At 40.5% G+C, this 27,130-nt stretch overlaps 1 protein-coding gene and 1 pseudogene across 7 annotated transcripts in view; one reads left to right on the top strand and one right to left on the bottom strand.

The window, feature by feature from the left end:
• SNX25 (sorting nexin 25) overlaps positions 1 to 27,130 on the bottom strand; it is a 133,855-nt gene that overhangs the window by 98,547 nt on the left and 8,178 nt on the right. For 2 of the 7 annotated variants that reach the window (XM_081807672.1, XM_081807679.1), the window contains exon 2: positions 44 to 128. In XM_081807672.1, coding sequence (XP_081663798.1) covers positions 44 to 65 — 22 coding nt within the window. In that variant the 5' untranslated portion in view covers positions 66 to 128. Of the gene's footprint in view, positions 1 to 43; positions 129 to 26,566; positions 27,031 to 27,130 lie in introns of those variants that run through there. The other 5 variants (XR_014141056.1, XM_081807668.1, XM_081807689.1 and 2 more) reach the window with 5 other exon arrangements.
• Positions 1,243 to 1,340, top strand: LOC115941520 (U6 spliceosomal RNA; annotated as a pseudogene).

The raw sequence follows: 27,130 nt of genomic DNA, 5'->3' as shown, positions 1-27,130 counted from the left end.
AATTGCTTTACATAGTAATCGCATGCTCTCATTTAATCCTTACCTTCTTTCAGAGCTTTGTCCATATTATGAGAAATTACTACCCTTCTAGACTGAACTGACTCATGTGAGTTTCCATACACAGGACTCTGAAATGTAAAGAAAAAAAAAAAAAGGAAGAAAAAAAGGGCACAGATTACTGAATGAATAAATTATATATAAAAAATAAAACCAAAGTATGAAATACCATTTAAATAAGCTTTAAGATATTGCTTAATAGATTACAAAGTTCTTCTGGAAAAGTAAATAAATGCTTGACGTTAGTTAAGAAATTTTTGAAAAAGAAGGATTTTCCCTACATATATCAAAACAACATGATGCCAGAGTAAGAATAAACAAATCAACAGAACAGTAGTAGTACAAAAACAAATGTATCTACATATGAGAATTAAGAACATAAGAAAATCTGACTGTTGAATAAGTGGTGTTGGGATAACTTGATATTCATGCATAAGAAAAGGTTAGAGTCTTGCCTCATACTTTATACATAAATAATTCCAAATTGATAAAGAGCATATTTTTTTAAACTAAAAAAGTGTTCAAAGGAAATAAGGGAGAAGCTGTGTATAATCTTGGGATGGAGAAGGCCTCTCTAAAATAAGACACAAAATTCAAAAGTTTTAAAGAAAAAAAAAACTGACAAATATGACTATATAAAATAGAAAACTCCTGTTTGGCAAAAGATACTAAGAAATATAAATGACAGAGCAGGAGATAATATCTGCAACATATATATAACAAAGGACTATTATTTAACACATAGAGAGCTCCTCAGAAAAATAACTAAAAACCAAAAAAAGAAACTAAAAGATCCTATCATATAGGTTAAACAAATACCAATAAATATATGAAAAAAATATGCAACCTCCCTTTTAGTTAGAGAAATACAAATTTGACGAATGAGGTATCATTAAACTGCCAAAGCAGGGGGAAAGATGCATACTAATATTGGCAAAGATACATAGAATTGCTCATTTCCATACATCACTGGGGGAAATGTCCATTTCTATGAGCTACAATTTCATTTAGCAATTCTACTCCTAGGAATCCAACCAATGGAAATACTTGCACATACGCAAAAAAGTATACATGCAAAGAATTTCACTGCTCTATTGACTTTAAGGGCAAAAAATTAGAAAAAAACCCAAATATCAATAGTCAGAGTTCAATTATGGTACACCCATATTTTAAAATATAATGCAGCCATTAAAAACAATGAATTAGCTGGAACGATACAGAGAAGATTAGCATGGCCTCTGTGCAAGAATGACATGCATATTTGTGAAGCTTTTCTAAAAAAAGAAAAAAAAAAAAAAGAACTAGGCTGCATATACCTTCATGGAAAGTTTTCCATGATGGGAAATGTTTGGGAGCATATATGCCAAACTTTTAAAAGTAGTTTCCTCTAGGCAGAGGCATAAGATTTTAATTTCTTACTCCATATATGTCTGTGTAACAGTAAGTTTTAAAATTTTTAATTGTACAAAGACACTACTTGGCAAAAAAAAAAAAAACAGGGAGAAACAATGTAAAGAATTAAAATCCTACTATCTGGCTAGTAAGACTTTACTAAAGAGGAAATATTTTTAGTTGGTCACATACTAAAGTGATCAAAAACATGTATAATGAGATTGGGCCCACTTACTGGTTCTGGAGGATAAAAAGAAACTAAAGTAATATTAATAAAATGTAGAATACTTCACTGTGCATGGGAAATATTACAAGTGCTTGACTAGCATTACCACATCACCAAGGAGATCCAAATTGCTAATATCACTACCACGCTCAACCAACAAATAAGTATGAGGAAACCACTTTGTTCTTAAAGCCCGCCCACCCAACACAACTGCAATCAACCCCATGGCCCTGAGCCACCCAACCTGAAAGTGGAGACTTTCTAGTCCTTAGCTTAGTTTCACACTATCCACGGGTCAAGTGCCAAGAGTGTCATCCATTTTTGTTATTAAAAACAAAAAGCCACAGTTTTCAGATTCCTTAGTTGAACTACTTTTAAAAGCCTTAAGATGTATGTGTTGCACTCATGAGGGGGGCCTGGGTGGATCAGTCAGTTGAGCATCTGACTCTTGGTTTTGGCTCAGGTCCTGATCTCCCTGTCAAGAGATGGAGCCCATGCATCAGGCAGGCTCTTTGCTCAGTGAGGAATCTGCTTTTCTCTCTCTTCCTCTGCCCCTCCCCCATGCACCCACTCTGTTTCTGTCTCTCTCAAATAAATAAATAAATAAATAAATAAATAAATAAATAAAGATGGATGTGTTCCAGTCATGAAAGAAAAGAATCCTTTTGTGCTACAAATTAACATAACGTTCAACACTCTCCCAAGGAATTTAAAAAAAAAACAAACCTTAAATAATCATCATCTTGTAGACAGAAGCTGTTATTGCATGAAAGAAATACACTCTCAACTACTTAAAACTATATTTTAGTCTCTCAGTAGCTTGCTATAAAATTAAAGGTATATTTTATTTTAATTTTTAAATTTATTTATTTTGTGAAAAAAATTGAGGAAACGAAAGGAATTTTAAAGTTCCAGCAATTCTTTTTTTTTTTTTAAAGATTTTATTTATTTATTTGTTAGAGAGAGAGCATAGGTGAGAGATAGTGAGCGAGAGTACAAGCAGGGGGAGCTGCAAGCAGAGGGAGAAGCAGGCTCCCCGCTGAGCAAGGAGCCCGATGCGGGACTCGATCCCAGGACCCTGGGATCATGACCTGAGCCGAAGGTAGCCGCTCAACCGACTGAGCCACCCAGGCGTCCCAAGTTCCAGCAATTCTTAAAATATCAGACAGATATTTAAAAACTTGCACATTTTTGGGGACAGTTTTTTTGAGCTAACACTTTTAGAGCACTATTCTAATAAATAATCACAATTTCTCAAGCCTTTGGCTTCCCAAATGTAGGTATGGTAGTTTTAGTACATAACACTAGTTGGATGATAAAACCAAAGCCAAACAACACTTATTTCAGACATTCCTGAATCTGGGTTCTTAAAATAGAAGCTGTCTTTAAGGGCCGGGAGAGAAGCAAGTATGAATGTGACTGACAGGCAGCACACATATTTAGGCATATTCTTTGCTTATGTGTCTATCTTTACAAATTCCTTTTTTTTTTTTAAGATTTTATTTATTTATTTGATAGAGAGACACAGCGAGAGAGGGAACACAAGCAGGGGGAACACCCGCTGAGCAGGGAGCCAGATGTGGGGCTCGATCCCAGGACCCTGAGATCATGACCTGAGCTGAAGGCAGACGCCCAACGACTGAGCCACGCAGGTGCCCCTCCAAAACTTAAATTTTTTCATTCTTACCTTTACTCTTTTTTTGTCCCTAATTACGGCTTTACTACTTCTTGCCATCTGTCCACATACCCTCCTCCCTCTGCTTCATACTTAGATATAATATGTAGTATTATAAACATGTTTGTCACTACTGACTGTAGCTGAGTAAGTCCTTTACTCTCTTTAATCTAAAAGGAGTATGAGAATAATGTTCTCTATTTTGGCTCTTTAAGTAAAATCGCTATTAATTTTTCAATCTGTTTTTCCAATCTGGGGTTCTGTATTTCCCCACACCCCATCCCCCAGGGGTTACTGGCCCTTATTGGAAAGAAAAAAGTTCTTCATCCCTATCCCATCCCCACAGCCTTTTGAAGAATCTCTGAGTAAGAGGAACAGGAAGATTCAAAAAAAAAAAAAAAATCATGGGCTCAAAATAACTGGGAAACCAGTTATTTATGGAGCCAGAATCTCCTCATCTCTAAATTACTACACACGTATAAGTTAGTCACTATCACACATACCCTATTTCTTTTAGATCACAAATATGCAATTTACTAATCCTTATCCCAAGGTGGAAAAAGAAAAGAGAAAGGGAAGAAGGGAGGAGAAGGGGAGAAAGCTAGCTAGCTGCAACAAATGCAAAATTTGAATAAATTCCTGTAGCTCAGAAGACAGTTGAGCCAAAATTATCTTCATTTCTCTTCTATTTATAGGTTTGAAAAAACAAACTCCGCCTGGCAGAGACTTCCCCAAAAGACTTATTCTTGAAGGCAAATGTTAACTTGCCCTATCTGCGCTGTCACAGGCCTCACTCCCCAAGGAAAGCCTACCTCTTCCTGACAGCCACTTTCCTAAAATGCCAGGACTGGGAAACAGGAAATCAAAATGTCTGTACTTTCCCCACTGCAGCAAAGTGCTAGAAATAAATCTTCAGTAAGATTTCAAATCCAGAAATTAGGACTTTGAATGTAGTCTGACCCCCGCAGCTCTCATTAAAGTTTTTAGTATCCATACCACACTATTAACTCATAAGAGCTTTTGGTTAACCAGCACCCCTGTCATGTAAAAAATACACCTCGTTTTTGGGCGCCTGGGTGGCTCAGTCGGTTAAGCGACTGCCTTCGGCTCGGGTCATGATCCTGGAGTCCCGGGATCGAGTCCCGCATCGGGCTCCCTGCTCGGCAGGGAGTCTGCTTTGCCCTCTGACTCTATCCCCTCTCATGTGTTCTCTCTCATTCTCTCTCTCAAATAAATAAATAAAAAAAAAATCTTTAAAATTAAAAAAAAAAATACACCTCGTTTTTTATGTAACTGAAATAAATGAACTCTGTCTTCATTTTAAGATTTAAATCTAGCTTAAAACAAACCTAAGTTCATTTTTAATCACTCGGTGAGTTTTCTGGAGGGAAGATGAGGTCCCGACATATAATTGCTCATTTTAAAAATGTTTTCCAAAGACAGGGCAAAACCAGAAAGCTTTTTTCTAACATATGTAACTAAATCCTCCAGCATCAAGGAGCAGATACCATATCAATAAACCCTTTATTGAGTACATCTCAGCTTTCTGTTCACTTCTGAAGATGAGCTTTTAGTCTATAGCCAAAATACACCCTGTCTTTGTGTCAGAGCTAGAGACACCCTCACAGGAGGAAGCAACACCCAGAGAGAATCCGCGTGGAGAGACCGGGGCACTCTGCCATCATTAGCAACCAAACAATCAGCAACCACCTGGAATCCAGCCAAGACAAGTACCTCGCTGTCCACTGTTTACAAGCATGACATTGCTTACTTAATGTGTTGCTTCCTGAGGGAGCATGAACAGGGCCAGGCCCACCAGCGCATGACTTGGAAATGCTTTCATGCCCATTACCTGGGCTACTCAAATAAACAAGTGCCGTTCTCCTTGTTCTCCTTCAGTATATGTTTATACGGTGAAAAAAAAATTTTTTTTAATGTATTTTAGCCTATTTTAAAAAGAGAAACAGTTGCACAGAGTTGAAAGAGTAATGGGTATAATTTCTTATAAGGTACTGAAATAGTGATTTATCTTAGGAAAACAAACACAAACTCCTGATCATCACCATTAACCACATGGACCTGTCACATGGCTGAGTCTTTCCAAGTATTCTCAGCATCTGACAACTACTCCTGGGATCCCATGACTAATATTCTCATTCTCAAACTATGTTATTTTCAAAATCATAGCTCCTTTCAAGCCAATCATTTTCTGCCTCAGCCTCAAAAAATAATTTCTCCAAAACCAAAGAAATGCAAGAATCAGATAGAGCCTCCCTCAGAAGATAAGGGACTAAGAAACTTGAAAGGCTATCTCAAGAAGATAGGATAAAGGGGCGCCTCGGTGGCTCATTCGTTAAGCGTCTGCCTTTGGCTCAAATCATGATTGCAGGGTCCTGGGATCCAGCCCTGCATCGGGCTCCCTGCTCCGCGGGAAGCCTGCTTCTCCCTCTCCCACTCCCCCTGCTTGTGTTCCCTCTCTCACTGTGTCTCTCTCTGTCAAACAAATAAAATCTTAAAAAAAAAAAAGATAAAAAACTTGAAAATCCATCTCATTTGACTAAGACACTGACAAAAGACTGTGACACGAGCAATAAAAGTCATGCCTAACACCGAGGCTGAGTAGCCACGTTACAGAGCTGTGAGGGCAGCAGGGCAGAGTAGAGAGAACACGGGCTCTCCAGTCCATCCAACAGCGCATTTTACTCATGGTAGAACCTTGACCCAGCCACTTCCCTCTCTAGCTTCAGCGGGCTTAGAATATCTCAGAGGATTAAATAACTAATATCAGGGGTCCAAAAATGAAAAAAGACAACAGGAGCCTGGTAAGGAATATAAACGAGTTAAGGGGGTTGCCACCACTGCACAGCTAGATGTTCCAACTCTTTTCAACAAAAAACATAAATCAAAAAGCTCAGATGTTATCTCTGAGTAATTCTATCTTATTCCAAACACTGTGGGCTTACACCGTTGGGGACAAACGGTGCCAGGTACTCTACACTTAGCAGAGTGCCTGGCACCTAATAGCAAAGTAGAGCTATTATCACTAATAAAACTCAGAATGTTACCAACTTTCAACAGCTAATCAGTGGGTTGGTTGGATGGCTTGTTGGTTGATGTTCTGAAGGGAAAGGAATGGCAGAAATGAAAGTAAGAAGAAGGGCTGAAAAATCAAGTAACAGGAAAATAAGATACAACATAATAAAACATATTGTTCTTGAAATATTTTTGCCTTTGAGGCTATACTTTAAAAGGAGGAAAGTGTACATTTCCTGGAGATGTTCTACAATGTGTGTGCCTTCACACTTTCTATTACTGGCGAGGTATTTGAGTATTCAAACAAAACCTGGTCTGATCTGATCAGAAGCCAGCTTCCTGGATTGTGCTTTATAATGTTTAATCATGAACTCAAAAAGGTCTCATTTTCTTTATTGATAAAAGAAAATTATCAAACACATACACTGAGAGGTTATCATTAAGGGAGATCATACTGATGGAAAGTAGCAGTATTTGTGTCTTTTTCCCCCCCTCTTAACCAAGTATAATTTCTATTTCAGACACAAGAAAAAAAAGGTTTTTTGAAATTCAAACTTACAAATGTTCTCATATTGTTTTTCTAAGATCCTAAACATGCTTTCTTTTTAAAATGCTATTTCTAATAACATAAAGAGCAGAGACACATTCTACATTATAGATGTAAAGAATTAAATTGACCTGTAACACCATTAATCCAGAGATAATCATTATAGACATTGTGGTGTATTTCCTCTTAGTGGGTGACTCCAACACTTACTATGTAACTTTGGGCAACTTATTTTTCTGTACCTCAATTTCTTCATCTCTAAAATAAAGATAATAGGGGTGCCTGGGTGGCTCAGTCGGTTAAGTGTCTGCCTTCGGCTCAGGTCATGATCCCAGGGTCCTGGGATCAAGCCCCACATCGGGCTCCCTGCTCAGCAGGAAGCCTGCTTCTCCCTCTTCCACTCCCCCTGCTTGTGTTCCCTCTCTGTCTCTCTCTCTCTGTCAAAAAAATAAATAAAAATCTTTAAAAAAATAAAATAAAGATAATAATAGTACCTGCCTCTTTGGGTTGATGAGAGCATTGAATGAGTGGATACACATGAAGCACAAGGGTGCGTGGTAACACAATAATAATTACAAATTATTATTGGTACTTTTTTCATTTTCATACTTTTTAATAGAAATTAGGATCATAGTATTCACACAGCTCTGGAACTGGCTTTTCATACTCAATATTATATTATGAGCATCTTTTATGAAATAAAAAATTTGTAATATATTGTTTTGAATGACTTATACCACAATGGGACTATTCTCTTATTTACTTTGTACATTAACTTTGTCTCCATCATTTTTTTCCTATTTTAAATGAAAAAATATTTTCATTTCTATGCTATTGATCTAAGTGTAGTACCACCAAAAAACATTCTAAAAAAATACTAAGTGTCTATTAAATATTCAGTTGTATTTAGACTCTGACTTCCTTCAAAGGACTGTATACCTCAAGAATTTTGTGCTTCAGGGAGTCTTATCAGCTAAGAACAAACTGAAGGAACAACAGCGCACGGTGGGAGGGTTTGGGGGATGCTCTGAAGCACAAACTATGCAGAGGTGAACTGGAAAAATCCCTTTCCAGCCTCTTCAGCCAACCCTAAACTGTGTACCTTGAAAGCCCAATGCTGCAGGGCACTTCCAGACAGGGAAATGAGGAAGAGATACAGAGGCAGGAGCAAGCCAGGGCCTTCTCTAGCCTGAGGAATACCTATATAGTAAAGCCAACATGACCTCTAGAAATACAAATCCCCATGACGATTTTAACTAAAATAAACTTGGCAAGAGATGAATGGTAGATTAGATTATCAGTAGCTTCTGTAGCTTATTACACCATTTGTCAGAGTATTATTGTGTCAGGCTAAAGGCCAACCCTGCCTGCATGCATCAGATGTAGGGATCGGGGTTCTGTTTATATTTCTATAATGAAAGATCTTCAGTTGGGATGGATCTGAGACTAGATCCTATAAAGGAGTATGAAATCAGATCTTTTCTCTGAACAAATATGAAATTCAAATGTACTTTATGCTGGGGCACAATCCCCTTGTTATTACTATGGCAAAAAGCATAGGACATTACATTACAGTGGCAAGAGCACTAAATTAATACCCAGAAAAAGTAGGCTGTAGTTGGTTCTTTGCCATCTTCTTGCTGAGTTCTAGTGAACACATCCACCTGTCTGAGATTCCATTCAATTTAAATGATTTCTGCTCTATTAAAGGATTATTCTGCATTTCAAGAAGGATAATGCATGTGAAAGTGCTTTAAAATTATAAAACAGTTAAATGGGCGCCTGGGTGGCTCAGTTGGTTAAGCGACTGCCTTCGGCTCAGGTCATGATCCTGGAGTCCCGGGATCGAGTCCCGCATCGGGCTCCCTGCTCAGCGAGGAGCCTGCTTCTCCCTCTGACCCTCCCCCCTCTCATGTACTCTCTCTCATTCTCGCTCTCTCAAATAAATAAATAAAATCTTTAAAAAAAATAAATAAATAAATAAAATTATAAAACAGTTTACAAATATAGGTTCTTATTATTGTTCCAAGAGTCATGGTCTGATTTTTTTTTACTATGTTAATTTCCTTCCCCCCAAAATAATTATGAGTTCTATTACATGTGATTAGTATTACAACCTTTCATGCTTTCAGATCTTACTGTCCCAAGCAGATTTCTTGGTTAATAATCCACTTTCCAGGAGAAAAATGAATATTTCTCTATTAATTGATCAACAGAGGTAGATTTTGAGGTAGGTTAATACATTTAGGATTGTTTTCCCACTCAGTTGGAAGAATTAGACTAATGGGAAGAAAAATGTGTTTCATTTCTAATGTTAAGGACTTAAATCTGAAGATCCTTAGAAAACACACTTTACTTGATTTCAAGAGAAATTTAAGTATATTTCAAATCAGACATAGATTTGAAAACTGAAATTCTAACATGCACTTGAAAGTACACAGGCAGCCACCGTTTGCCTAAATTGGCAAGTGTAGAACAGATACTAGGGCTGGAAGGAGGAGAATGAGGAAAAGCAAACTGGCTCAGGAAGGGTTATTGAAAACTGACATTAGCTTTGGGCATTCCTGAAAAGGTTTGTGTAATAAAAATTCTGTAACCATTTTATCACTGGCTTCCATTGTAATTTTGAGTTCATGCGGGAAATCACAGGCTTCCATGATATGAATCACATTTCCATCCATTCATTCAATCATCTAACATTTACTGAGAATCCTGTGTGTCTGCTGCCACTTAGGTGGGTACTACAGAGACAAAGGTAAAGAAATTACATTCTCTGGGCTCATGGGCCTTAATCTATTCTTGATGGAAGCCCACAATCAAATAAGAGAGGTGGCAAAAGGTTTTGCGGGGGAGGGGGGGAACAACTACTGGAGAATAAAACAGCAAAAACATTCGTTGAGCCCTTAACTATTATACCCGGGCCCTATACCAAGTACATTCTCATTCAGTCCTCACAGTGACCCCATCAGATAGTTACTGTTATTCCCATTTTATGGATCAGGAAACTGTTTTAAAGAGGGAGGCTATGCTGAGGAATTCTAATATTCTTTCTTGTCTGGTATCTTCTCTACATTTTGCTCTCCAGCCCACGTCATGGAAGAAAAGTTGCTCAATATACAGTCAACCCAGGAAATCATTTCATAAGAATTTTGAAGTTCACACATATTGAAGTATATTACAAGAATGACTCTCATCTCATCAAAGTTCTCACTGAAACCACTCACTACAAATGATAAAGGAGTCAGAGTGATTACCTCTGCTTCATGTAACTCAACAAATACATGAGTCATGTAGAATTGCTTTTTTCAGAGATCTTTAGTAATGAAAGCAATTTTTTTAAATATTCCATTACTGCCCTGAAAAACCACGATACCATTATTAATTTGCTGGCTAGCTTTTAAATAAAAACCGATGATTAAATATTTAGTACATACCTAGTTAGAAAAATATCACATTAGTAATTTGATTCAGTAGGATCTCTATTTCCACAGTTCCCTTAAAGCAAAAAGCTGAGCTCCACGTAGAGTGGCCCAGGTAACAAATATATACAAGATACTGAAATGTAGGAGATAAATCATTGCCATAAAAAATACTGGCTATACAAAATTGAAAACTACTCAGAGGCTGACTTTTTAATCCCTTCTAACGGATGAGTAAAAAGTTAACTGTCTCAGCCTAGATCTAGATCATACAAATTATTTCTTCCATTCCTATCTAAAATAAACGTTGAAATTCAAAGACTAAAACTTCTTCTGAAAAGAAACATAGTATTAAAGATAGGCCTTCATAGCGTTCCATCTTTGAGAAGGGGGCCATGCTGGTGCATAGGTATATAAACAAATACAAATACCACATGTGGCTCTGAGTTTCCTTTGCCCCTGCTGACACCCAGAAGTGGCTATCCATTGCTTGAAAACACACCAACTCAGTTTTCAAGAATCACTTGGGGAATTTGCTCAAATGCAGATTTCTAGGTCACATCCCCCAAGATCCTAATTCAGAAAGCGTAAGATGTGTCTTTGAAATAAGTACAGCATTTTTAACAAAAATTCCTAAATTACTTATGGACCCTTAGACTACACTTTAAGAAATGCTAAATGATTGTGATAATAAAAGTTATGACCCCTGAAAAAAACTAATTAGTGTTTTACTATTCAGAAGATTTTTTAAGAGTATAGCAATCATTTTACATTAATTGGAAGCAGAATCACAGAAGATTTACTCCTAACTTTGACTTTGCTCAGTTAACTGAAATGATAATTACAAGATTTCATTTGTATTCTCAAAGAATTCCTTCTCCAAAGAATTTCTATTCCACAATATTATCAAACCATTAATCACTTTAAGAGACAAGAAAAATCAGTTAAGGTAATAAGAGGTAGTTTTAAATGCAGTTCTTGAATCAAAAATTATTTGTATTCCTAGAATGGTCTACACTGATGAATAAAACCATTCTTGGAAATTTAACTTGGCTAAAACATACTCTTCTAAAGAAAAACAACTCTACTACCTAACTTCTATTGCATTTATTTGGCAAAATCACCCAAGTATAATTCCAAGCAAATGCCATGAAGGACGCTGGTATTGCCAGAACTGGGCTTGGGCAAAACAGTCAAGAGACAACAACCCCACTCTCCCCACCTTTAGTCTCTCCCATTGTCTCTGATTTCATAATGTATAATGCAAGCTTTCTCCTCAGACAACATTTTACCAGAGAGCTTCTGAAGGCAACTCCTTCAGTCACAAGAGAAATAGGAAGATGAACAACGTGGACCATCAGGGCATATCACATCCACAACACAGTGTCTTGGCTCCTCAGCTCCAGGACCCTCCTCACCACTCCCCCTTTCTTGTGGCCACACCCAAGGTTGTGGCATGACCATCAGGAGACTGACAATCTCTTTGACCCTCCCCCTTTCTCTACGCTCCCTCCTGGCCTCTGTTCCTTCCTTGGCTTAGCTGACACCTGAGCAACTCTCATCAAGGATTCCTCCACCCTGGCCCGTTCCACAGCCTAGCTCCTTCTTGGCTCCACTGCAGGAACTGAGTGGTCCTCCTACAAAAATATCACAACCGTGCCAGTGGGGGTCACCACATTCTCCTGGCTTCCAACCCACATCTTGCCCTTAACTCTAAAACAATATGCCGGCTTATTTTTGCTAGGCTTCCTCTCCCCTGTGTGGCAGTAGAGCATAAAAACTGAGGCTGGCTCCAGTGTCAGAAAAAGCCTGGATCCCTGGTTCAAAACCTGACCTTTGGCAAGTCACTTAACCTCTTTAAAATGGTTTCCTGACCCATAAAATGGGGATAACAGTAACTATCTCATGCGGTCACCGGGAGGACTGAATGAGAATGTACTTGGTATATGGCCCGGGTACAACAGTTAAGGGCTCAACGAATGTTTTTGCTGTTATTTTCTCCAATAGGTTGATTTTTTTCTCCCCAAACCTTTTTACCACCGCTTTTAAGATTATCCTTTACATCTGTCATCCTCTTAACCATCAGCCATTAATTTTACTTCCTACTTACCAAGAAAGTAGGGGTCAGCTTGAAACATCTGAATTCCCTGTCAACCTCCTATGAGGTTCTCTCTATGCTCTCCCCTTTGTTCCTCCTTCCCACTAGTCTCAAGCCTAAACCCTCCACCGGTGCTCTGGTCCCGTCTGCCTGGACACTGGCCCTATCAATCATCCTCTAGCTCGGAGACGTTCAGGCCCTTCCTCTCTACTTTTCAAGATTCCCCTTTAACCCAGAAATGTGTTTACATCTCTCCACTCAACAAAAAGTTCCCCAAACACACACACACTATCCTATAAATGTTGCCTTCTCTTCTTTCCTCCTCAGCCAAGCTTCTAGAGAGCACTGTCCAAATACTGTCTCTCCTTCCTTACCTCCTGCTCACTCTTTACCACAAGAATATCATTTCTGCCCCCACATCCTCCTTTGCCTCCCCAAACACCACTGGCACAAGTCTCCAAAGACCTCCCAGTTGTCAAAGCCAGTGGACACCGCTTGGTCCTCCTTCTGGACCTCTCTGCTACACCTGACGCTACTTGCCATTAATTCCCTGCTTTTCTGGGCTTTTCTCTCCTGCTCACTGTCGTGGAATGTTTCCTCTCACACCTCAGTGAGCGGCTTCTCCTCCGCCCACCCTCTGGTTCCCTGATTTCAACCATTACAGGCTACCCTCACCCACCTTGTAGTTTTAGCTACCACCTGTATCCTGACTTGCTTCATCTTGGCCTCTCCCTAAAATTGCAGACCTGCATACCCAACTCAGGCTGAACATATCCACGGGCCTCTCAAAATCTACATGGCAAAAGCCCATTACCCTCCACCATTCCAAAGCTGCACAAATGGCACCTGAAGCCATTCATCCACCCATGCCAGACCCTGGAATTAACCTAGACTTTTCCCTCTCCTCACGGCAATAAATGTTTACTGGGCAGAACCAAAGGGCAGGTAAACCTGACTGAATGGAAGGGCAACTGAAATGGACCTTTAACAACAAGCAGAAGTGACCATGCAGAAATGGGGGCAGTGGCCTCCCCAGGGGCATGTGGGCACTCACACATCCACCACACAAAGGTAAATTCAGGAACAGAAGGTAGCTTTAAGAATGAGTGGAAGTGTGGAAGACAGGCTAAAAAGAGAGGTTGGCCCTAGTCACGAAGACCTGTGAGGTGAAGTGAAATGCTCATTGTTTTAACTCTATTACTTCTTTGCTTCCTAAAGGATCCACTTGGGTCACTCACAGAAGTCCCATCCCCCTTGCCAACAATTCGTTGGGAATGGAAACCTGCCCAAACCCAGACGATAAGATGTGAAGGGAACATTGCCAGAGGCATTTCCAGTAACTTTTTCCTTGCTCTAAAAAGGGCCTTTCTTCCTCTGAGTATCATCCTGTGTGGCTGTGGCACCTGAGCCTGCTACAGTCATCTGGCCATGAGTCTGAGAGTTAATCCCCCTCAGGGGAGGACAGAAAAATACAAAGAAATGGTGCTGGAGGTTTGACAGTCCCCACAAGGGGACTGGGCCTGTCCTGCCTCCAGATTTTATATGATTTCTTAATACATCTTCTTTATTGTTTAAAAAAAAAAGAGTGGGATATAGGGATCGGTCACATGTAGAAAACAAGGATTAAGTACAGTTTAACAGATTCCTTTACGACAGGATTTCTCAGAATGTTAACACAATAATGCACACTATAAAGCTTCAAGAATGGGGTGCCTGGGTGGCTCAGTTGCTTAAGCATTTGCCTTCAGCTCAGGTCATGATCTCAGGGTCCTGAGACTGAGCCCTGTGTCAGACTCCCTGCTCGGTGGGGAGTCTGCTGCTCCCTCTCCCCCTGCCTCCACCAACCCCCCTCAGCTTGTGCGTTCGTGCTCACGCTCTCTCTCTCTCACATTCTATCACTCTGTCTCAAATAAGTAAATAAAATCTTTTTTAATAAATAAATAAAGCTTCAAGAACTTAGTTTTTCAAATTATGTGACCAAACAAGCCTCTCATCCTGCCTCTTGTTTTTGCAGTGTACCTAAAAGCATCTCTCAGAATTAAGTATTTATGGATCATAGTTTAGAAAAGTGGCTTTTACCAGAGCAGATGAGAAGACTGTATGACTATTAAGATATAGTAAAGTGATGACAGTAATACAGACACAGGAATGTGCTACGGGAATCCAGAAGAATCACTGCCCTTCCAGGAGGTTCTCACTCAGCATGGCAGATGGGTTTCACATTATGTGCCTACTCGAGTAAATATTTAGTGGTTGCCTGGAATACTATGTTGAAAGGGATTCTGAGACCTCATCCAGAACCAGCAGAAAAACAAACAAACAAAAAAATGGCCTTACTTGATTAGCAATGATCGTCGTGAGCACAGAAGGGGCAGTTGGGACATCATGCTATTCATCCTGAGACCTCTAAAGTGACACTAATTCCTAAACAGATACTAGAACCATCTCAAAGAATTTCAAGTTTTTTTAAACCTGAACTAGGTGACACTAGTCTTTAATAATTAAAAGGGTAATATAGTGGTTAAGTGTATAGACTCCAGAGTAAGAGATACCTGGGTTTAATTCTTAGTTCCTCCACTTGCTACATGGCATGGATACTTTATTCAGCTGCTCTAAACCTCAGCTTTTCCATCTGTAAAATGAACGAAAAGTCCTACCTCACATGGTAGGTATAAAAACTAAATTAGGTAATACATACATCCACCTGCATACATTAAGTGCAATTAGTGTTAAGTTTAGCTACAACAATTACTAAGGCATTCACTCTCTAACATTCACCATTGGGATTCCTGTAGTGCACATATGTGTCTGCTATATTCACAACCATGGATTGGAGTGCAATGAATTCAATGGAGACCACAGAAACTCTTTCCCTGAACCCGTGAACAATGTCACTGTACGCTATGATAAGCAAGTGGCAAAGATGATTACAGAGCACTGTTCAAAATAAGTGTTACTTGCCTTTAAGAAGACATACAGAGTATATAAATCTAACAAACTGAGTGAATTCTCTGCAAAAGACCAACCTCACACATATTTTTCCAGATTTCTCCATAGAGAAAGCCAAGAAACAATGACCTAACCAACAGCAATGAGCCTCCCTAACACCTAGAATGAGTTTTTTGGTTTTATTTTTTCCCCTTTGGCCACAGAACTTTCGGTGCTAAAACCAAGACAGTTCTAAGCAAATCAGGTCCATTGGTCACCCTACAAACAAATAAAGCAAATGAAGTCCCAACAGCTAGATCTGGGTCTGGCTGTGCTGCTCAGAGCTGAGGCAGAATGGGTTCTTCAAATTCCATTTACCACTAAAAGAAATCATGGCTCTTTTTGAAGAAATGGCTAATTCCAGGTGTGAGAGCAGAAAATGCTCAAGATGAACCTGAAATATTCTGTTACACCAGATAGCAAGAAAACTCTCAAAAGCCAATCAGGGTCATATCAAAAGGTAGGGTCATATTGAAAGGTCTCAGGAGCCAACTTCAAAAGGCTCCCACTAGCTGAAGATGGGATTATATAAGCTTCCAAAAAGATAATTACAACTGATTGAAACCCATCTACTGTGTTCAAATCCATAAGTTCATAATTTTTTTTCAAAACACAAAACAACTGATCACCTTCAGAGGATGATGGGGAATTAACTCATTATTTTAGAAATAATGGGGGGGGAAACCTTGCATTTACCCTGCTTTTCTGTGTGAACTGTACTACTGTGGAACCATATGAGAGAAACATGTCTCTTTTTAAAAAGTATTCAAACCAATACATGAAAATGAAAGTATGAAATGAAAATGAAAATGATCTCCTTCTTGGAAGCCTCATCCACATATTTCTTTCCCTTTTTTTCCCCCCATCCACATATTTCTCATAATGGGTTACCAGGGCTTTGGAGAAGGGCTGGGGGACTGTGTAAATCTGGGCCACGTGACCACCACCCTTCACTCGGACTCAGATGTCCACCCCAGGAAATCACTCCTTGCCCGGAAACAGAAGAGGTTCCAGTAGCTTGTACTGCAGACAGACCCCACGACAGAATTAAAACATTACCATTTTGTCACCCCCAATAAGTTAGTGGATCTAGGTATCAAGCATCAACAGCTACTCATATAACAAAAAGAAAGACGATGTTATGTGCCTCCTGATGAAAGGTCACACCACCACTTATAGTCTGCCAAAGGGATTGAACACAAGTTTGATCAAGCCTCTGGATCCAGCTGCAGGACATACAAAGGAGGGGAACATGCTGAACTGCATCATTCACACACAATCAGCAAAACCCAATCTACAGGATACTCCACAGGACAGATGCTCCAGGTTCTTCACAGATAAATTGTAAAGGAAAGAAAACGTAGACGGGAAACTAATACATTTTTTTTAAATGGGCAAGAAAAAACTACAATGTTCGCTGATGCACATTTGAGTGATAAAACTATAATGGCATGCAAGGAAGTGATTATTATAAAGTCAAGACAGTTACTTAGGTGTAAGAGAAGGGGCTGACATGCGGTGGAGATACAGAGGGGACTTCTGGGGTTTTTGAAAATTACAAGGGTATTCTCTTTATGATCATTCATCCAACTATACATTTATTTTGTGTGATTTTCTGAATCTGCATTTTTTATTTTACAATAAAAAGCTCTTTTCAAAAGTGATACTACAAAATCTACCATTTAACACCTTCTATATTCAAAGCACTTTTACGAATGCTAGAATTTGTATTTTCAAATACTATAACATTGTTCCCAACAACCCTTGAAATTACTTATTATCTCCATTTTTCAGACAGGAAAACTGAGGTCTAGAAATCTTAAGCAGGTTGCCCATAGTCACAGTTATTTGGGCAGAGCCATGATTCAAATTCAGACGACAAGTTCCAAAACCATTATCTTATTGCCAATGCTCTGTTGATTCCCAGTTATTCAATCAAGAAAGATTTATCACTTACCTACTAAATCATGCTAAAGTTAAAGATACAGGGGAGTTTCTGCCTTCGTGGAGATCAAGAAAGACAAGGAATCATCCAAGGGGGTCTAAATTACAGTTGTGATAGATACAGAATAAAGAAAAGGTATGTGGCGCCATGAGAATACACACAGCAGATGGGGAGACCATCTCTGCAGAAGCAATGGCTGAGGTCTGGGGGAAAGAAGTTAACTAGGTAAGAGGGCAATGGGCTGCTCCAAGCAGGGGAAGCTATATACAAAGTTGCCAGTGAAGGAGGGAGCATGACCCTTTGAGGACTGAGGATGGAATGTGAGGATGAAGGTAGTGAAGACAGATGAGGCTAAAGAGCTGGGAAGAACAGGAAGCTACTGGTGGATTTTAATTAAACATGTTGCTGAAGATGGGTTGATTAGGTTTGTATTTTTAAAATGCCAACAAGGAGACAGAGACCAGTTGAGAGGCTACTGCGGTCATCTAGGTGGGACATGATGGCAGTTGTGACGAAGCAGGAGAGATGGAAAGAAGTAGATGGGTGCAAGATACTCAAGAAATAAGCAGCAGGACTTGATGATGGATGGCATAAGGAGAGTGAGGAGAAGGAGATGTCCAGGGAACTCAAAGACTTCTGGCTGTGGGACCTGACGTTAGGAGGTGCTAGTCATGGACATAAAAGACAACAGAAGAGGGATGGGGACACTTGGACTAGCTGAGTTTCAGGCACCGCTGTTAATGCCAAGTCAAGCAGTTGAATAAATGAGACTGAGGGTCAAAAAGAAGAATAAATCTCTAATCCTGAGTGTAGAGATGGTTATTACAGGGGGCTCAAGGGTGAGACTGCCTAAGATAATAAAAAAGAAACACCAAGAACAACCATAATTCAAATCCGGAAAACAAAGCAACTTCCTGAGTTTATCTAGAGATTGTAATCTCAGAAAGGTTTAGGGAAATGGAAAAAAATCAGAAGGAAAAAGAGATTAATTGCCTCAGAAAAAACCACAGTGAAATTTCTGGAATAGTTAAAATATTAATTTCATATCTAACAAACTGGCAAAGCCTGCATGCAGCCCTCAGGTGGATATTTGTAAAAGCTGATTTACAGAGGGTAAAGAGGCCTTTTGGGAGGTGGCTTGTACGTATGGGTTCAAGGTTGGAGACAGAGAAAGCTCTAGCTGGACTCCAAGGGCTGCTCCTGGCCAGGTGAACAAAAGGAAACGGGTTCTCTTCACAAGAAATGCAAACAGGAGCATCAGCTCCTCAGCTTCTTTAATAAGGGTGAAAAAAATTTTTTTAAAGCATATCCGAAACAGGGCTACACTCTCAGCTACTATAAACTACAAAAAAACAGAAACAAAGTATACCTGGATATCCAGCTTCAGGGGGTTGAGACACTAGTAGCCCAACAAGAGATGGGCTTTTTCACAGACTGCCAGCAGCGATGGCAGAAAAGCCACGCTCAAATGCTTTGTAGGCACCAGGAATGGAACACCATAAATAAGCTTATTCACAATTACAGAAGACACTGCCTATGGACTCTCAGAAATACTGGGAAGGGCGGTTAAAGGCACTGCAGACCAAGGTTCTGCCCGAGTAGACAGGAGCAAACGCCTATAAAATTTTAGTTACTACCATGAGTAGTAATGTCACTCATACATTCAGGTGGTTGAGAACTACAGAAATGCAGGTTACTTTAGAAATAAGTATTTGTAAAAACTTCCTTAATTTTCCAAGAGTAGTATTCTACACTAAAACTGAAAGCTTATTAAATAGACCTTAGTGGCCTAAACAAGTTCATGTTTTTTATCCTAAAAATGTACAATTTGTTCTTTTTCCTCCTCAGCCTCAAAGACATTTTATCTGGAGTTCCCATATACATTTTTCTTCACATCCAGCTCCTGGCTCTTCAGACATGGAAACCCCAGGCTGGTTGACAAATGTACCAGACTGGTCAGTGCCTGTAGTAACCGACCAGCAGAGGTCAGCCCCAGGGACAGAGCAGGCATATCTCACACTCCTAAGTGTATTCTCCCAAAGCAGGACCGGAGCTGGGAAACCCATCAAAATACAACCCAAACCCACTGGACTTTCTGGAAACCTCCACTGTGTTTGGAGAAACTATATAAGCATACTCCCCAGGACTAACACTGGATGTAGAAATGAGTAATGGACACAGGCCCTGACCCTGGGCTCAGGGTATCCAGGAGAGTCCTTGAGAAGAGCTGCGTATCATTCCTATCATTCCCACCCATCCACCCAACCCTAGTTTGGAAAGGGACCTAATAGTGAAGGGTAAAAAAATAAATTCCAAGTTTGCAATATTTTTCTTTCGACAGCAAAGGTGCAATTTTTTTTAAAACCACAAGTTTGTATGCCATCATTTTAATACTTAAAGCCTGAGCCTTCAGCACCAAACTTGCTGAATCACCATTTTAGTACAATTGTGTGCACCATTCTGACTACAAGAACACATTTTCAGGAATCTGGGGGTACTCCCTACCTCAAAATAAGGTTGGGAAATGAAACCTAAGATATTTTCAAGAAGGCAACATTCAATTACAAAGGTGACATCAAAAACAAAAAAAAACAAAAGCAGCTTGAGATTCAAGAGAGAAATAAACCTCCCAGAAGTGACCAAAATTTGGGCTCCAAATAGAATGAACATTCAAGCTTGGAAACTGTGGTCTTTATTTTGTGAACAGGAGGACCCTTTGTTTTGGGGTTTAATTTATTGTTTTAAAGAGAATGTTGGAACACTCTGGAGAAGATAATTAAACCCAACTGTAATGATAATGATATTTTACATCAAAGAAAAATCTCACTCACAAATTCTCTTGTCTCCATTCACACAGCTTCATTAACTCTCACTTTTTATCACTGCACTTAACATAGTATTTCTCCTCCTGAGTCAGTAGCTGCCAAGCCTACAGACTAAAATCCAGTTCTGTTCTCTTGACTGAAGACTTCCACAACGTGGCCCAAACTACCTTTCCAATCCTAGTTCTTGGGATTCATCTCATATACTCAGTGGCAACTCAAATCCTAAATGGTACATGTATTGTCAGCAGTTTGCTTGGTTTATTTTTTATATAAATTATGAAAATAAATATTGCTTCCTTTAGAGAGTTCTGCTAAATTCAAATCCCACTTTCTGTATTTCTTAGCATACATGTCCTGTTTTTGATAAGCATTTTTTTATGTTCCAGGTATAATCATGTATCTTCCTACTTTGAACTTATCATTCATATATAACTTCTTGTGTTTCCTAAGCTTAAGGAATAGTGCCTTCATAATGAAGATATAAAAAATAACTGTCCTTTATGTGTAATCATTGTTTTTGTATCAAGAAATTATAAATATCAAAAACTTCTCCCTTTGAATACATATTTATATTTGCTTATATATGCATAATATGTATCTGGAATAAACAACTATCAATAATAACTGTCTATAGGGAAGAGAAAATTTCACTGTATACCCTTGTATATGCCTTTTAAAAAAAACATGTGAACTTATAATCTACATAAAAAAATTAAATTTAAAAATTATGAATACTGTGAATTTAAAGGAAAACAACCTTTAGACCACAAAGAGAGCTAGGAAGGATCCTGTGATTTAAGGGGTTGTCAAAAAGCCATCTTCCTCAAGAACATTTTTCCCACTAGCCACCATGACTTAAATCCCCTGGTTAAAATGCAAACATTCTGAAGACAGTAAATTTATTATGCCATTATCCATTATCAAATTATTGAGGGTTAGTTTATCACATTAGCATAATAAAGGAAAGTCACAAAGAGGTTGTATATAATCTCCCTAATCCCGGTTTCTTTTTCCTTTTTCCCCTCAAGTAACTAAATTAAGTTTGTTTTACTCAAAGAACTTTTGTATTCGTAAAAGAACTCATTTAGGAATTCTAGAAGTCCTACCCAAGCCAACTGGCACCATGGATTGCTGTGTGAATATTTTACTGTCTCTATAAACATCTGGCCTCTCCCATCCAGTCTTCTCTGTCAGTCCCATCTACTCAGCCTGAGAGGGCAGGGACAGGGAGATTCTTGTTCATCTTTGAATCCTCCCCAACACTAAAAACATTGCTCTGCATTTCCAGAGAGCAATTTCCCAAGCTCTTGGTAACACATATTGCAAGGCTCTGACCCTTCTCTAGGATGCTGGAATTAAAATTTTGATTAAAAATGGCAGTAGGATTGTCTTGTCTCAAACAATAATCCATTTATTCAGGCAAAACTGATCTATTGAGAGCCTACTATGTGCCAGGCACAGGCACTCAGCAACTAACTAGGCAAAAAGTGATCTAATAAGATCATAATAGCAGATATGTAGCAAATATTCGGTAAATTCCTATTAATTAGATCTGATCAACCACGTGAACTCTTCTATCTGCTTGAACTTTGGAAAGTCTCTCAATGTTTTCTTCATATAGCAGTGGACTTTGGTTTCCCATATGCTACTAAGGGGACTTTCTTTTATCAGCCTTCTGATCATCATGAATTCATTGCTTATTTTTGAATTTATGGGCCATAAATGAAGAAACATCTAGTAAGTAACAATGTGAAAGAGAAAATCCATAGACTATGAGAATAATTGTAAAAATCATTTTCCTTTTTTCCATTATATGAAGATGCGCTTTGTATGGCAGGTCCAGTAAAGAAAATATGTTTTCTAAACTACTGATTCACTTTTGCCATTTTTCTCTTTCTGTTGCCTTGGTCAGATGATGTGCTAGGGTCAAGTAACTGTGGCCAGTGAAGCTGAGGCTCTTGGGCCAGACAAGTTAACTGGCCTGGCATAAGACAACTCTCACCCCAGGAGCAGGGCAGCCCCAGGGCATCATAGCTCCAGTCCACTGGCCTGTAACAAAGTCCAAGTTTTTCTAAAGTGGGGCCCAGATATCATCTGTAAGACTTTCCTGACCTTACAAAAAAGCTTCCTTAGTACCTGTATATACCGCTACATATTATTTCTACTTGAGTTGAAAATTATTTTTACTATTTTAATCAACAGTAATTCCTGCCCCCCCAAAAAATCAAAATTCATGCACATATGGGAGATTCCCAATAAATACTAATACTGGATTAATGGGAGGGGGAAAGCATGAGAGAACAATTTTCTTTATCATCATCTGCAAACACTGCTTGAGTTCTTTCTAAGTGCAAGATATAACAAAAGGTGTCAATCATGGGTGCTAACCACATGGAGTTTATAGCCAATAAGTACACTGTGAAGCATGCAGAAGCATTTTAAACACTCCTAGACACAAAAACCCCTTGTCACTTTTAGCTTGGGCTTCTTTGAGGTTGTTTACTTTTAACGGTGTATGCATTTTTTTTTTCTTTATAGAAGGAGACCAAGAAGAAAAAAAAGAGGAAGGAAGAATGGACAGCTAGAAGGATAGATCCCAGCCTCTGACCTGTCTGGCTGATACTAGAAGAATCCAAAATGTGTAAGAACAAATGAGGATTCTTTTCTTCATGCTGAATCAAAATTTCTGTAGTGAAGTAGTCACTGTATCTTAAGAGGCACCATTTGGTTCACTACTAAACAGCCTCCCCCTCCACATATGTTAGATGACCTGTGTGGTCCAGCGCCTACCCCCACAGAACTGACATGTTTCAGACTACACCACATGCTTATGCTTCCATTCATAAAGAACAGAACATTAAAAAAAATACCTAAATACAAATTAGAAATATAGCACAACTAGAGGAAGGGGTAAAATAAATAAACAATACAGCACAACTAAAGGCTTGAGTAAATAACACCAGTCCTGTCAAAAAAATAAAATTTTATGTGAAAAATACGCATTTCAATTACAATATAGAGCTTAGAAACTACATTTTCCTAATGTCCTTATTTTCTCATTTAAGACTACTATAAGAATCCAAGTTCCAAAGAACGACCAATAATCTACTTTCCTTAAAATTATACTTCACTTCTTCTATTAACTGAAATCTTCCGGTTGTATACATTAAGGATTACATATACTGCTTCATTTTCTGTCACCTTTAAAGTACGATTTTCTCAGGGCGCCTGGGTGGCTCAGGTCATGATCCCAGGGTCCTGGGATCGAGCCCTGCATGGGCTCCCTGCTCCACCGGGAAGTCTGCTTCTCCCTCTCCCACTCCCGCTGCTTGTGCTCTCTCTCTCACTGTGTCTCTCTCTGTCAAATAAATAAATAAAATCTTTAAAAAAAAAAAAAAAAGTACTATTTTCTCGAATTCCTCTACTAAACCATCTTTCTGGATGCTAATCCAAGTTTTATCTACCCAGAGGTATAAATGAGCTGGGGGGTTTGGGGAAATGTTGGTAACCCACAACATAAGGCTTCTATGGCTTCAGAGGCAAAATGCAATACCCCGGGTTTTGACCCTGACTTCATCATCTAAACTTCCTGCTCTCACTTACTAGGAACTCTTAATCATTTGACTCCTATTTTTTGTCTTATAAGCATTTATCATTATCTACAAATATCTCATTTGTTTATAGCCTGATCTCCCATAAGAATATAATCTTCAGAGAGTAGGGTTCTTATGTGTCTCACTGATTCAATCCCAGCTTCCAGAATAATCCCTGGCTCATATAAAACACTCGATAAATATGTATTGACTGAATTATAATTTCTTACAATACTCTAAAGAATGGGGACATCATTTATAAATCAATAAACCAGCTTGTAAAATCGGGATCCTTATTTTCTATCATTGTAGAGAAAAATCAAGAGGAAAAATACACCTGCCCACCAACTCTTGCTAAATTAGATAGGAGAAAAAAGGACTGTTACATGAAGGCTTTTAAAAGAAATTAACATTACTAATTTTTGAGACTACTGAGGAAAACAGAAGCTCCTGTTCCTTAATATACTGAACTTTTTTTTTTTTTTAAGATTTTATTTATTTTTGACAGAGAGAGAGTGTACAAGCAGGGGAAGCAGCAGGCAGAGGGAGAGGGAGAAGCAGGATCCCCGCTGAACAGGAAGCCCGATGTGGGACTCAATCCCAGAACCCTGGGATCATGACCTGAGCAGAAGGCAGACGCTTAACCATCTGAGCCACCCAGGCGCCCCAATATACTGAACTCTTAATCAATTTACAGAATGAGGATGCCTGATTCCCTTACGTACAACCCTCCAGCCATTATCTGAGGGCTGCACTCAGAAGTGACCGATTCAGGACAGGGTAATTTTGATGAAGAGAGTGATGATATTTACAAAACAGTAAGCAGATCATATTATAAGCAAATACAAAACCCAAGGGGGCAATGGTCCTTCTAACAAATATTTTTATGAAGGTGAACCACTGCCATTTCCCTTACCCTAAAGTGGTTGGGCAATTTCAGTTTAAGGACAATATCATTCAGTCAAGCAGTGAGTGCCAAATTATATTGTGTATTGGTTATGATTTCAAATCCACATTTTTAAATTAAGTGAAGTTGTTTGATCGGAGGGTGAATTTGAGAAACCGTGTCAAGATGAGATCTGCAGAAGTACTGTGCTCTTGAGTGCTTAGCCATCTAAACATATGGAAGAATAAGTATGACGTAATGGACACTTAAACTTTAAATACCAGTAATTTGTGTGGACTCTACCCAGAGTGCTCAGTCTGGGCAAGGCTACTCTCTGCTGATCTGAACAGCTCTCTGCAGATCTTGAGACACTTGCTCTCACTGTGGTCAGGCAACTCTTGGTCAGCAGGGGTGTTAAACCAGGCAGCAGTCTCAGGAGGGGAAGGGACATCTGTTTCTGCCTTGGTGAGCCTATTTCTCACAGGCAGTGGTGCAAACTGTGTAACTGTCCCTAAAGCACTAAACTTCAGAGCAGCTCGCCTTGCCTGCCAACACAAATGCCACTGTCCACCAGCTCTGTGTCCCAGCAGCTAATACCCAGCTTTTGGTTGAAAGCACCGACTCTACCAAGAACCAATTCCAAATCAATGAGTCAGTCAGTCAATCTGGACTTTATTTCCCCATCGCCTAGAACAATAGTGTATTCATCTACCACTGGTTTATGGAGTATAGTTATTCTTCACGGGCTTATTTATTTATTATTTTTTCTTTAAAGATTTTATTTATTTATTTGAGAGAGAGAGAATGAGAGAGAGCAAGCACATGAGAGGGGGGAGGGTCAGAGGGAGAAGCAGACTCTCCGCGGAGCAGGGAGCCCGATGTGGGACTCGATCCAGGGACTCCAGGATCATGACCTGAGCCGAAGGCAGTCGCTTAACCAACTGAGCCACCCAGGCGCCCTCTTCACGGGCTTATTTAGAGATATTATCCTGTATCCTATTGGCTTATGAAATATTAGTTATAATTCTCTTAGTAAGCCCATGTTAAATAAATCATTGGCAGAAACAAATCTCAGCCTCAGCATAATGTACCCCAAACACAACAAGCTAACAAGCTACAACAGAATCGAGTTTAACTTAGAGGGTTACCAGAGGAAGCTGGGAGGTTGATCAAGCAGCAGTTTGGCACTAAGGAAGAGAAGAGCTCATTCCTATCTTCCCTAACCACCGCCCTGCTGTCTCACACCTCACTGGGGATACTTTTCCTTTTGTTGCAAACTGAAGTCATTTCTGACATCCCCTTTCTAAATCACAGAAACTAGCTGGGGCTGCGCTACTGATCTACGTAGTGGACGGCAGGATGGTGTGGTGAAAAGTGTACACAGCGCTGGGTGAGAGGTACTGCCAAGCCAAGTTAGCCTCTCTGAACAAGTTTCCGCGTCGGTAAAAGGTCATCAAGTTACCTCCCCCAGAGAACGGTTAGAAATACAATGACCGATATAGGGGGCAGCGCGTGCGCACAGTGAGTGCTCCGTCGCCAACTGCAGAGCAACATCCAAGATTTGGAATGATTATTCAGCTACCAAGGTTGTGCCTGGGGATGGCTGTGGAGCAACTACATAGCCTAACAACGTGCATCTCGGCGAGCATCTCGCAAGCCGGGAGGAGCCCGGAGCCCGCCTCCCGCGGGAGCTGGGGGATCGCTCGCAGCTGCCGGCCGGGCCGACCAACCCCAGCCCCGTTCCTCCCCGGCAACCGGGGCGGAGAGGACGGGCCCCGCCGCCGCCACCCGGGGCTCCGAGAGCGGGCGGCTGGCACCGGAAGCGGGGGAGGGCCGGGCCGAGGCCCCGGGCGCGCGAAGCAGTGGAGAGACCCGTTCTTACCCCCGGCGCGCGGCGGGCGGCCGCGGCCAGCCGTCTCCAGGCGGCGACGAAGTCGGGCGGCGGGGCTCGCCGGCTCCGGCAGACGAGGGAGAACAGGGTCCCCAGGAGGAAGGCGGCCGCGGCGCAGCCCATGTAGAGACTGAGCCCGAGCAGGACGGTGCACGGCCCCGCGCCTCCGGCCGCCTGCCAGCAACCGGGCCCCAGGCAGGAGAGGCACACGGCGGCGAGTGCGGCCACGGCCACCGGCACTCGCCAGCTCCCGCCGCCAGGAGCCCCCGGTGCCGCCGCGTCTTCCCGGGGGCCCGGCCGCAGCTCGTCCGGGGCGCTCGGGGCACGGCGGCCGCCGGTGGCTGCGGCCGGCGCGAGGTTGAGGCCGGCGCCGCTGCTGTCGGTGGCATCGGGGTGCATGCTGCTTCTTGTGCCGCTAAGGACAGGCACATCTCCTGCCCTGCTGTCCCCCGGCGCTGCCCTGGACGGTGGCCTCTGCGCGGCGCCTCCTCCCCTCGCCGCTCCCGCCGCCGCCGCTCCTGAGGCACAGGCAGTCGGCGGCGCTCATGCCCTCGC

The sequence above is a fragment of the Leptonychotes weddellii genome, chromosome 2 (assembly GCF_054177405.1).
Source record: "Leptonychotes weddellii isolate Sample4059 chromosome 2, ASM5417740v2, whole genome shotgun sequence".
Lineage (NCBI taxonomy): Eukaryota > Metazoa > Chordata > Mammalia > Carnivora > Phocidae > Leptonychotes > Leptonychotes weddellii.
The sequence above is the reverse complement of the archived record's forward strand: the minus strand, read 5'-3'. Positions and strand labels throughout refer to the sequence as shown.